At 33.7% G+C, this 13,426-nt stretch overlaps 1 protein-coding gene across 1 annotated transcript in view; it reads right to left on the reverse strand.

Moving 5' to 3' along the window:
• CDH9 (cadherin 9, type 2 (T1-cadherin)) overlaps positions 1–9,834 on the reverse strand; it is a gene marked incomplete at its 5' end in the record, with an annotated part of 45,390 nt that extends 35,556 nt beyond the window's left edge. The window contains one exon of the mRNA XM_008936265.1: positions 9,514–9,834. Within this exon, the coding sequence (XP_008934513.1) occupies positions 9,514–9,834 (321 nt within the window). The remainder of the gene's footprint in view (positions 1–9,513) is intronic.
• Positions 9,835–13,426: the final 3,592 nt, after the last annotated feature.

Consider the following 13,426-nt stretch of genomic DNA (forward strand, 5'->3'; position numbering starts at 1 on the left):
GCTCCAGAGCTGGACACAGAACTCCAGGTGAGGTCTCACCAGGGCAGAGCAGAGCAGCAGGATCACCTCTCTCCATCTGCTGGCCACGCTTCTTTTCATGCACTCCAGGATTTGATTGGCCTTCTGGGCAGCCATTGCACATTGGTGGCTCATGTACAGCTTTTTGTCACTTACTGGTGCCTCCAAATCTTTTTCCAGTGGACTGTTCACTAGCACATCCTCCTCTAGCCTGTATTGATAGTGCTGGTTGCCCCTCCCCAGGTGCAGGACCCTGCACTTGGCCTTGTTGAACCTCATGAGGTTCACCTGAGCCCACTTCTCCAGCCTATCTAGGTCACTCTGGATGAATTTAATTTGTATTAATTTAATTAAATCTGGATTTAATGGAAAGATGTTATATTTTGTTTCTGCAATATATATAAACATACATGTCTATTATATATGCATGGGCATTTACGACGAGAATTTTAAGTGAGACTTTTACTTATTTAACAATACTGTATCTATCATAGGCAGATATTTATAGTAGAGAGACATTTGATGGACTCCTTTAGGGAGAATAGTGGTCTTCTTTTGGGGGAGCAATGTTCCTTTCCTGAGCTTGCTACTCTTAGATTGGTGGTAAGCTGCAGCTAAATTAATTTGTAATAGAAGTAGTCCTAATCATTCAGATTCACATGAGGTAAAGCTTTCATTTCTCAGTAGCTTTACTAAAACTGAGGATTGGAGGTGGAGGGACATGCCTCATGGAATGAGGTACATGGGATAAATAAAGGTGTAGGAGCCTGGGTGTTTGTTTTATGAAAGATTGATTTGTTTGATGAGGCTGTTACCTCTTTGGAAGGCTCAAAATTATGTCAAAGCATCATTATGTATATTCTACTCTGTGTGCTGCTTAGTTACTTCAATATTTATTATGTTAGAAAAAAAAATGTGTTTTGTCTTACATCCAGATATGATCCTTTGTATCTTACATACACATTTTGTAAATACTTAGAAATTACAGAGGAATCTGGTAAAGAAAAAAAACAAAAGAAAACAACAAACCACCCCACATCTGGGGTTTACTTTCAAAATAGATGCATACATGTGTTAGTATGAATTTAAAAAATAAGCCTGACATTTTACAGTCAGATCCATAACATTAACAACTAAAATGTATATTCAGAGATTAAGAAAGCTGCCTTTGCTTTCAAAAAAGAGCTTCTGTGTTCAGGGGATTAGACTAAGTAAGCGTCCCAGATGTGTTTTGATTTAACAGAAGAAAATAAAAATACTGTTCAATATCATTTGTAAGGGTTTGTTGGTTTGTTTTTTCTCCACATAGCCAATTCTCAAAGAGATTTAAGTTATATCTACTTAATTACAATTCCTGACTTAGATCTGTATGTCTAGTCTTCCCAGCCTACCACAGATCCAACATTTGAGAAATCAAAACATTTGACGTCTCAAAAATCATTTCAATTAAGAAAAGGATTTTTTTTTCAGGCAGCTGAAATTATACAAATAACTACATGGTGTCAAGAATGAACCCTGTGCATTAGTATGATATAGAGACTTTAATGTTAGTTCTTTAAGATTAAGATCTGCACCTAGACAACAGATTAACTCCTCCCTACTACTAACTTATTTTAATGTCCACCATGTTTTAGTTTTAATAACAGATATAACACATGCATACCTCTATTTGACGTTTCTTCTGATAATGACAGAGATGTTCCTAATATTAGTAATGTTAATTAGTCCCAGCTATTCCAGTCCTTAATACTAGCAGTTCAATTGCCACAAGCTCCAATATGATCACATAAATGTGAGAAGGGGCTCACTGCAACTGTTATACTCTCGGTTGTCTTAAAAGAAGCAAAATATCTTTGTGGCTTACAGCTTCAAGAGCTCATAAAGAAATTAATTAGGTGACTGTAAATTGACATCATGCATAGGTACTTGGTATTTACCATGGCTCTAAAAATACGTTGTGTGTGGCTGTGAATTGCAACATGTTTACATCAAAGGGTGTGTAAAGTAATTGTATTCAAATCAATAGGCATGTATATTGGCTGAAGCAACCATGGGTGTTCCTTGATATTTTCAGAATCTCAATGAGATTGTTACTTTTCAGATGTGAAGCTGTGAAAGATGAAAGGACCTTGGCTTAACATCCTATCGGAAGGACAACATCTCTAACAATGCAGAACATAACCCATTGTTCTGCACTGCAGTGTGAGCAAAAGTACTGATGTAAATAATTCAGTCCCATTATGCTTTTGTTCAGATATTACCATGTTATAACTGAAATTCTACTGAAATAAAAGGAAAGGAAATTAATACATTGAACAGTTTTTAGTGTGAATGTGATACAGGAACTTGTAATGTTAATTTCAAGATTTAGAGAGGTCAAGGCCTCTGGAGTTTTCTTGGTTTGGTTTTTTTTACACAGATAACGGGAAATAATATATTTATTGCAATAAAAATAGTCAAGCAAATAGTATTCTACTGAATCATTTAAGAGATATATAAGGGGACCCACATTTAACATAGCCCAGGAGTGGAAACTCCACTTGGCAAGAAGTTTTTCACTCCAAGGGCACTGTGACGTCTGTTGCTGCAGTAGCTGAACACATTTTGATATATCTATGGAGTAGAGCTGCTCTAGTCTTCCACTAATTTGTGTGAATTTTAGACATGGAGAGATTAAATGACTTTGTGGTTACTTTAAAACTGCATCGCCAAAGTTTTGGCCAACCAGTTTAAAAAGCCTTAAGTCCCCTACAGAGCTTTAAAAGTCACCCGTCCTGCCTACTAATTGCTGCATTTGAACTGTTGTCATCTTATTTCTTCCTATGAGAGCTGATTTTGACCAGCATGTCACAAAGTGTCAGCAGGTGGAGGTTTATGGGAGCTCAGCGGTCGCAACCTTCTAACAATGAATTGACAGGGGCTCAGTTCCCATAGGACAGAAATATGGAAATGATTTATACCTTGCTGTGTTTACAGCAAGGGCTAGCTACCTTTACTGGCTGACAGCACTTCTACAAAACCCTGATTTCTTCCAGCACCAAGAGTCAATGGTTACTCACAGGGTGGACAGATAGTTCTGGTTTTCCCATTGTGCTGCCTCACATCTGTAGTATCTTAATAAGAAACCAGACCTCTGCCACAAAAAAAAAAAAAAAAAAAAAAAAAAAAAAATAAAGTGAGGAGTGCTGTTCAGAAGATAGAAGGATTTTGTAGCTGAAGAAAAATGTGTATATAAGTAGCAGAAAAAGAATATTGACCTTGAACAATCAATTTTTCTGATGATTTAGCTCAAGCTTTTTGTCTTTGGGGTTTAGAGGGACAGTTTTGGGGTTTAGAGGGACAGTGGGTAAGGCATAAAACAGCTTAACTAGGAGCAGAGACCAAAAAAAGAAGCAGCACCAATCTGCTTGGCTGTAGGTTGACATCTGCTTATCTGTAATGTTAAATTGTTCTGTAAATTTTAAACAGAAATATAGAAAATATTCTATCTACAGAGTTCATGCCGTCATGCTTAGTTTGAATAGAAGGAAATCTAATACTATATTTTAAATACAGAATGTAAAACATGAACTTGTGGGTAAAATATTTATTTGAAATATATCTTTCCTGTAAAGCTAACTCAATAATTCATTTAAAAATAGAGTATATATTAAAAATTATGATCCTGAAATTTCATGTTAGCAAAGTAGTTTGCATAAGCTTGTTGTAAAGTCAAGACAGTTATTCAAAGCTTTTATTTTTTTTTAATAAGCATATGAAACCAGGGAAAATATAATTAAAAAAAAAATGCTGAAATATGAAAGATGAGAGCTGCTTCCATTTAGTAGTTTACACACATCTTTAGAATAATGCTTACTGACATAAGCAAATTCAAAAATAGAAAATTTGATGGTTACTGTACTTAGTTTTCTGGGTTTTTTTGTTTTTTTTTTTTTCATTTCATATAATTTCTAAACACAGTTAAATTTTTACTGTAAGGCCTGTTTGTAATTGTAAGAGTATCCTACACAAAATAACAAACTTATCAAAACATTCTTGGACATGTGTTTATGTTTAGATGATGCTGAAAACATGTAAATAAAACTATTATCAGAATGCAGACTAACTTAAATTCAGTAATAGTTGTGATGCTTTTAGATTCCAAAGAGATGCTGTAGAAATAACGAACAACAGTAAGAGAACTTCTAACAACATCATTGTGTAATTTGTGTTGCAGTATGTACTACTACTACACCCACAGGCGATAGCATAGTAATAGAAATGGTAGTACTAATGCATATTGCCCTGTGTGGTTTAGTGCAGTTTCACCTCTCTTTTTTTTATTTTCATTTTTATGTGAAAGTATTTTTTATACCTCTTTTATTTAGTGTAGCTGCTAAATACAAAGTGTGTTTGGGCATGTTGTTGTAATCCTGTGTGCCTGAGTTGAAAATGGCCATATCTGTATGTCATATATAATGTCCTTCTACCAAATTTCAGTGTCCAGCTAAAACTCTTCTGTTCTCACTGTATTTGCAATAGGAGTAATTGAATGGGAAAATTTTAAGTTTTTAGCTTAAACACTTAAAATATGGCCCTTTATACTTACCCATTATATACATCTTGTCATGTAGAAATTCTGAACTAGGAGTTGCTTTTGGTTAGATCCATAAAATCTAGAAAGCAGCAGTTAAGTATGAAGAAATGAGTGCTAAGTTAAATTAGGCATCGTCCCTTCTCTTAACAGGATCAATTAAAAGATTAAAAATATGTTGTGCAATACTCTTCAGCTACATGCTGAAGATGTTTAATGAGAAAAAAATGGTAAGCCTAACTCATTAAAATTAGCAAGGCAGGTACAGGAGGATATAATAATATTAGCCCAGGTGTCAAAAGGGATTGCACTCCACAGGCCATCAGATTGCTAACTTCCCTTTATAAAAATTTCTTAATAGCTTCATTTGTATCTTGAGAAAAGTGGCTTTTACAATGAAGTGTATGGTTCATTTTGATTTCATTTTGGTTTGTTTTTTTTTTTTTTTAGCAATAATCTTGCACTTGGAAAAATACTTGGATCATAGCTTCTTCTCACATTTGCCTTGAAGATGAAATGAGTAGATTTTTAAGTATGAATAGGTCTGTACTTTTCTTTCTACATGAAGAGGAAATGAAAAGATTATTCTCAACATGCAAGATATGTATTTAGCTTCTCTGAAGTTTCCTTTTATAGTGTTCCTAAAATATAGCCCAATAAGAATAGGTCATGCTTCAAATGTACCTGCTTTTTATTGTGACAAAGTTTGCATCTTATAGGTTTGGCATTATATCACTTTAAAATGTTGAACGTCTTTTGTTCCTTTACTTTCTATATCATGTTTTGATTAACCTTTATTGGTCTGGCTAGCATCCTTTTATCATTTTGGGGAATCATTTTTTTATGGAAGCAATTCACCTAGTGTGACAAATGTCAGGATTCTTCCACACTTTAAAAATATAGCTACAGCAATTATTATCCTCCAGTTCTTCAGTGCAGTAGCTGATTTTAATGAGAAATTCCATGTTACTGCATTTTAGAATATCTCAAACTAACTTTCTTATTTAATTTTTTGAGTTAATATCACTGTGAACATTTAGCGTGATCATTTCCATAAAAGCTATCTGAAATGACACTGCAGTCAGCTCACTTCAGTGGTTTTGATTGCTTCCAGTACTTACTTTGCTACACAGCATTTTAGGTATACCCATAATGCTTTTGGAGATACGACTGGATGCCACTGAGGCATAGCAAGGCTAATTTATGTATAGCTTGATGGCTGCAGTGGAGATATTACAACATAGGATTAACATAAACTAGTGCACAAATAAACATTCATATTTCCTGTTGGACTTGGGTGGGTTGTGCTGAAAATCTGTGTTACACTTTCACTGTTCTTACTAACAAAATTGTTAAACATAAGTGAAATTTTACTATTGGTACTGAAAATCACACATTCTGTCAGAGGTGTTGACTTACCATTTTCCCTTGTGTGCTCTAGATCTAGTTATTCCAAGAAACAATAACACAGTGAGATATATGTAGCATGATATGTCATTTGAGTAACAGATACACACACAGCTGGAAATGTTGCTAGTGATGATTCCTCTTCAATTTCTCAATCCTAGTGACATTTTCCTGAGCTTTCATAAATATCTGCTGTCATATTTGTTGAACTTGGCAAACATAATAAATGTAATAGTTAAGAAAAAAAAAAAACCAACTATATTTTAAGACACAAAATTGGGAAGAAATGAAGGATGGGAAGAAACAGATTTTCCCACAAAATGAATGTTGACCTACTCCTCATGAATATATGTATTTCTTAAAATGTGCACAGTGTAATTATATAATCTGTTCCAGTCAGAAAAGTTATTTGTTTAGATATGCAAGAATCTGTATATATAGTTATAACAAATAAATTTTGTGATCCTGAGTATTTATGAAGGTAATGCAGGACGACACTGACTTTTAAATTTAATGTCGTCTTAGTAAAAATGATCAACCTATTCCAGGTATTCTTGGTTTTGTTCTATTATTCTCACCTTCTTCCATTTGTTATGGAGGAACACAGAGAATTAAGGAACACAATTTTTGATTCTGAAGTCTTCTGCTTTTCTGGAATGTATTTTTCTGATCTCAGTCTTTTTTCCTTCTTTCGTTCTTTTCATTTTCAGTTTATTTTTTATCATTTTCTTTCAGATACCCTTACTTTCACAGTAGCAATAACCCTAATATGCACTGCTCACTCAATAATTTCTCAGCTTGTTCTCCCTCATGACTTACTTCACATAACCCTACAACCTCAAATTCCATTTTAAATTCTACAGCCCAAAACCAGCTGGAAAGTTGGTCTCTACATCCTTACCTAATTTAGGTTTTGCACTATTTGACACCTACCTGATCTGCAAACAGCAATATATATCAAAACCACTGAAGAGATTATTCATTGAGCTGTAACAAGCCTACCTGCATAACTGCCAACTCTGTGAACTTGTGGCATTCCACAATGAACACTGTGTTCAGGAAAAAAGCGGTTTGGACTGCATATCCAAACAAAAAAAAAGCTAGCAGTTGTTCATATCCAGGCAAAAGAAAAGCCAGTAGTTGTTCATTAAATCATACCTATTAAATGAAGAATTACAACTGCTTAAATGTCATTTTCATAGTGCACTTGAGATTTTTTAATGGATAACCCACCAGTATCCCCTGTGGAAAGTGTGAAACAGGGGCAACTTCCACAGCCCATTGCCACACTGTATTGAGTTTAATTTGCATCAATCTCTCTTTTTCTTCTTTTTCCCTGAATTTTGTTGTATGTGTTGCCTAGTGCATATTTGCCCACTTACAGTCAGATAGGTTCCTTTTATGTAGGTCTTTGAAGAGCTACGCTCTCTTCATTCTGTGCTTTATATGTTCTCTTTTGTGTTTTATGGGAAGGTTTATGAGTACCACTTGTTCACCATAAGTCGTATTCCACTTAAGGCAAGAATCTCACCTTTTCACTACCAAGTTATTTTCTTCAGTTATGGCATCTGCCTCCTTTTCTGGAGGAACGACACAAAGGTTCTCCAAGAAAGAATACATTTGTGTGTTTTACCTATATGTACAACCTGACTAGTGAGTGAGCATTCTTATCACTGACTTCACAAATACAGAATTTCTCCTTCTTGAACAGACTCATGGATTTGGGTTTTTATTCTCTGCTACTGTAAGATACTATAAAACTACTTTTACTCATTCAAATTCAAATCCTAAAAATTGCCATTCCAGTGTAATTTTTATATCCCTAGATGCAAAAGTCAACTAAATAGGGCAAAGAGTAACTCAGATCCCTTTTTTTTCCCCTCCACATTAGAAGCTAAGGGGCTTTTTTTACTGTTTAAATCCTTTCCTTCTAATTCTTTCTTTACAGTAAAACCTTTACTTGTGTCTCGAATGGACACTTTGTCAGCTTAAAGTACATAATGGTACTTATACTATCATTATCCTCATCAAATATAGACATTTCATACACTTTAAATTTAACAGGCTGTGCCAAAGCAGTAGATATTATTCTGTTCTCTTTTATTCATGCTCCTTCATTGACTCTAATGGAGTTGGACTAAGTAATAAGATTAAGCATGGACATCATGCTTTTTATCCTTTCTATTCCTATAGAGTTCTGTCCTCACAAATATATTTAATTAAATATGACATTTTTCCTTCATATATTATCAACACAGTAAATTTTGCATGGAGAGGATTTCTCTATTTTCCATGTGTCTTTAAAAGAGACGTTCTTGGACTCTTCACTTTATACATAGTAGTTTAGGTAGACCCTTCTCATGATTACTAATGAGAGTTATAAAATAGACTTCTGTTCCATTATACATCTGCTGTTGCTCTCTGAGACAATTATTAGACTCTGGAAAGTATTTTGCAAAGATACATATTAGTCACAAATGTTGATCAGCATTTTATTGTCCCTTTTAGCAATGTCATCGTCCAGGACTGATTTGGTACACCATTACAGTAATTCATGAGAAGTAAATAACTCTTGAGAATTTATCTGTCTGTTGTTTCCCATAGCCTATGTGTTTTATGTTTGCGCATCTTATCAGGGAGACTGTCTCTGCTGTAACAGAGTGGAGCACTTAGGCAATCATGACAACTGCTGATGAATGTGTGCTGGTGAATATTATTTATCACATTATATTATTTGAACAGAACTCAAAGAATTTGTTTTCCTCAATGCAATATTTCTCACCCATCTTCTACTGCCTCTCCTCATTTCTACTTTTCAATACAGCAGTTGTGAGTAGCTATAAGTTTTTATTCATGAAGAAAAATATTTTTTAAACACGAAGAGTTATTTCTTTGGGAAGGGGTTAATATGTTTGCTCTTTTAAAAATACCAAACAAACAAACAAACAAACAAAATGTCCATATTAAATAATAATAAACAAAACACAACAACCACTAATATTGATACCAAAAAGAAAAAATAATTCAAAAACCACAAACAAACAAAGAAACCTTCATAACTAACAAATAAGTATTTGTAGGAACATAAGTTTCATCATTTGATACATTAATTGTAATACATGCTTAAAGTTTTTTTCTAGTCTAAAGGTTTAATAAATTAGACTTTACAAAAAGAAGAGGATATATTTTATGCAAGTCATATTCTCAGCTGTGGCAAAGCTATGCAGTAACCAATAAGACAACCATATATGCCATATCCCCTCATGGTTCTGGTGGGTTTAAAAGAGTAAAGAGTAGCTTTTAGTGTGGAAAAGGGACTAAATGGTGGATGAAGATGAAATAAATAAATAAACAAAATCAGAAACCAATAATTTATGATACAATAATGGCAACAAAATCTGTTCCATGAATATTTGCAGAAGCCAGTATTAAGTGCCTCAAATAATAAATTACTTGTAAGTCCCAAATCAACTCAAACCCATTTGTATTTTACGTAAGTATAAGTTTTTACCTACCAACTCCAGACATCTCCGGAATACTGGCGATGTACATGTCCTTCGTGAATTTTGGTTCATTGTCATTGATATCGTGGATTTTAATGATAAATTCAGACTCTGGCTCCACTTGTCTTCCAGATTTTCTGTCTACAGCCTTGGCACGTAGCACATACAGGGACTTTTCTTCTCTGTCCAATTTCTTTGCAGCATGAATATCTCCTGTATTTTCATCTATAATGAACAGACTGCCAGCCCCATCTCCTGTTAATATGTATTTTAAATTTCCATCTCCTTTATCTTGGTCAGTGTGTAGCTTCAGGGAGGTAGAAGAGAAGAATTCTATAAATATATGTATTGTTATTACAGCCCAAATCATTCAGCATATATGAATGCCTGTACAATCTTGACTATAATTGGGGTCAGTACTGGTTATCTTCTGCTCCACTGTTAGAAAAATTGCAAATTTTAGACTACAAAAAAAAAATCTTTAAACAAACTCATGAGGACACAGGGGGATATAGAAGATATTAGAGCAATATTTTAAAAGACCAACTTAAAATAATTTTTTTTAAAAAAATATATTTTATTTGAGTAGCATGTCCACAAACTACCAGAAATCTAATTTTTTAAAATTACAGGGGCATAAAACTCACAAGTTTCTCTTTGCAGAATAACACTTCCTCTGTATTGGTTGCTGATAAGGCAACCAGTTACCTTGTAACAATATAGAAGAAATGGGTGTTAAGGATTATAGCTTCTGAACTTCCCAAAATCACCTATAAATGTTCTGATTTAAGCAACTGGTGTTTCTAATTGTATTTTTTTCTAATTATTTATTTATTTTTAAAAAAAATTTTCTTCAGGAACATCTTACCTCAGTTAATTACTTCCTTCTACTCCTCTCCATTCAGGAGAAATAATTTTCAAGAACACTAGGAGGTAAATTTTCAAAGGATCAAATAGGGTTTAACAGCCCTTTTCCTACTATATCTCTTCATAAGAGTTCAGAACTACCCCTGTGAATTGACAGGCACTGATTAGTTTGCCATATAGCACCATTATAATAAAGTGTCTATAGCCAAAGGCAAAGCAAGCCATTGAAGCGGATCCAGGCAATAGAAATTCTCACAAAATATTCTTTTTCAGAAGTCTGTTCTTCTGGTTTCATTTACAGGGTCCCATGGTTTCTTTTTACAAACACCTTCAGTATATTTTCCTCAGATATATGCTTACAGTCACATCTGACCAGGGATTGGTGACCTGAGTGTTTTTCAAATGTGGACAGAAAGAATCTTATCTCACCGTTTATTTTTTATTTTATTTCTCTTACTAGAAAAATACAGCATATCATCCACCTGGGAAAATATTATTCAGTATTAGTAAAGGTATTGCTCTTGATAATTTAGAGCTAGATAGTTATTTTATGCTACTTTTTTACTTGCATCTGTATTCCTGCCAGGAATTATCTCCATGTTTCTTAGCTGAGCCACTGCGTCTTTTTATTACTCCACCTATATGAAGGGTGGTTGTGGTAGATTTTCTTAAATTTCTTCACTGTGAGTTTTTCCGTTAGTTTAACACTGTACTCTAACACTATTCACCAGATGTGATCTGATTACTGTTATGGTCTTCTAGAGGTAAGACTGGTTGAAATGACTATCCAAACAGTTTTAGCATTTACTGTATTCACTGCATATCTATGATAAATGTCTGAAAATTCTTAAGGATTGCATACAATGGGCTAAAAGAATTATACACAACATGTGTACAGCACTTTTAAAAAAAAAAGTGTCCCTGTCAATTTGCCAACTCTACAGGTAATTTATAAAATAAAATACTACTTCAGCTTTTAAAATCTTAATTATTCTACACAAAGCCTGCAGAAAATCACATGTAAAAATGTGATGCATTATAATAAGTTTACAAAATATCATGCACTTTATTAACTAAAACCAAGGAGCAAGAACAGAGAAATTTTCTAAATCCTATTTCCAATTTAGTAAATAGTTTTACATACAAAACAGATCGTGGATTTTTGTTTAATTAATAAGTGTTTATGTGTGTGAAGAAGGTTCAGATGTTCAGACTGGAAAAATAATATTCATACATTTGATCTGAAGTAATCTTTGACTGTTATGGTTTCCTTCTACACTTTACAGACTCGGCAGGTCTGGGGTGGCCCACTTTTTATTATCAGCAGAACATCATTCCTATTGAAATATTTTGGTGGTTTGGGTTTTTTTGAGAGAAAGGTTGTTTGTTGGTTTTGGTTTGTTTGTTTGGGTTTTTTTAACTTTACATGATCCTTTTCCTGCATTTCAGATGGGGTAGGTTAGCAAGTAAGAACTCTGTATGGGTGGAAAATTAACTTGCTAAATGTGTCCTTTCTCATATCAGAAATTGTTCACTGTGCAATTTCGATGAAGAGCTGGCAGTTCAGAGAAGAATCATGAAATACTTTGATAAATGAAAGCAAATAAACAAACAAAAAACCCCAAACTAGATAATATATTAGATTACTCAGTATACAATGACCACATGGATAACAAATTCCATTCCATTCAGTATCCAGTATCAATTCACCTGAAACACACTGGAATGAAGACATAACTTAGAAGATACAATGCTGAGGGTTTTTTTATTTCTTAATATACTTTTGAGCACATTTAGTTTTCTATAGTTCTCTGTGTGACTGCATAAATACATTCTCAAAACAAATTTTCCTCAGTGTCATCAGAGACAAAGACATTGATAACGGTAATGAGAGTGACAGTTAGCTATTTCAGTAACAATATATGTCTTACAAATATGGGCATATTTATAAATGCTTTCTTAATCTTTTTTTTCTTTATAAAGGAAAAGTATGCATCTCAAATTACTCTATAGAGTTCTATGAAACTGAATTTTCATGCAATGTGATAAATGATCTTAAAAGAAATCTTGACATAAATTTACAGGAGTCACTGTGCTTTCAAATAAGTACAGGAGTAGGCAAACAAAGATTGTCTCAGAGTTCTGTAGCATAATTTTAATTCCTTTAAATTAAGTACCTTGCTCCTTTGTTTACACTTCACCCTCATGTAGCACTCACTATTTACCATCAAATGGTGGTTGTAGCACACAACTACCTGGTTTCAGGAAGTATTCTATCTGATTATGCATTCATAGTATGTCCAAAGCTTATCCATAACTCCTCTCAAAACTTATGTAATTTACACAGTAGAGAAGATGTCAACATTCTTTGGAGGGAAAAGATATGTCATAAATTATCAAGTTCAGAAATTGGTATGGAATGGCAAAACAAAACACAGGGAAGAAAACCAAGTTGCCTTAGAAAATTATTCCTTAAAGGTCTGTGTTTAAAAGCACGTGACTGATTCTTATTAATTCAGTTTTAGTTTCCTGTAAACTGTGCAGCTCATCTGATTTCTCAGCTCTTTGTAATAGAGAGTAACTCTTTTCAAGTTAAGCAGACGTGTAGTCAATGGAACAGAGAAGAATCAATGAACACAGTTAAAAAATTACATAGTGTTATGAATGAATTTTCCACATATTGAAGCAAGGAATTGCCAGATTTCATTTAAACCTCATTTTATTTGCAATTTATTTCTGTGCAGCTATTGCTGCATAAGAAAGGGGCAAAAAAAGAACAAGATGAGCTAGTTATGACTAGCAAGATTCTTAAGAATAAATACAGTGAAAATATTTATTTGGTTGCCTAAATTCAGAAAAAAAGATATGATCTCTCTTGTGGTAAAGGATGAAGGAAAGGAAGGAGAAAGACACGTCAAGGAGAGGGTAGATCCATGTTTAATTTGTGGCAAGTACTGTACTAATGTTTGCAGCTTAGATGGTTTGCAGTATGCCTATGTATCATGGTATAGAAAAAGCGTTATTACTATAATATAAATTATTAATATATATATTAATA

Source organism: Merops nubicus, unplaced genomic scaffold, assembly GCF_000691845.1.
Source record: "Merops nubicus isolate BGI_N331 unplaced genomic scaffold, ASM69184v1 scaffold2450, whole genome shotgun sequence".
Lineage (NCBI taxonomy): Eukaryota > Metazoa > Chordata > Aves > Coraciiformes > Meropidae > Merops > Merops nubicus.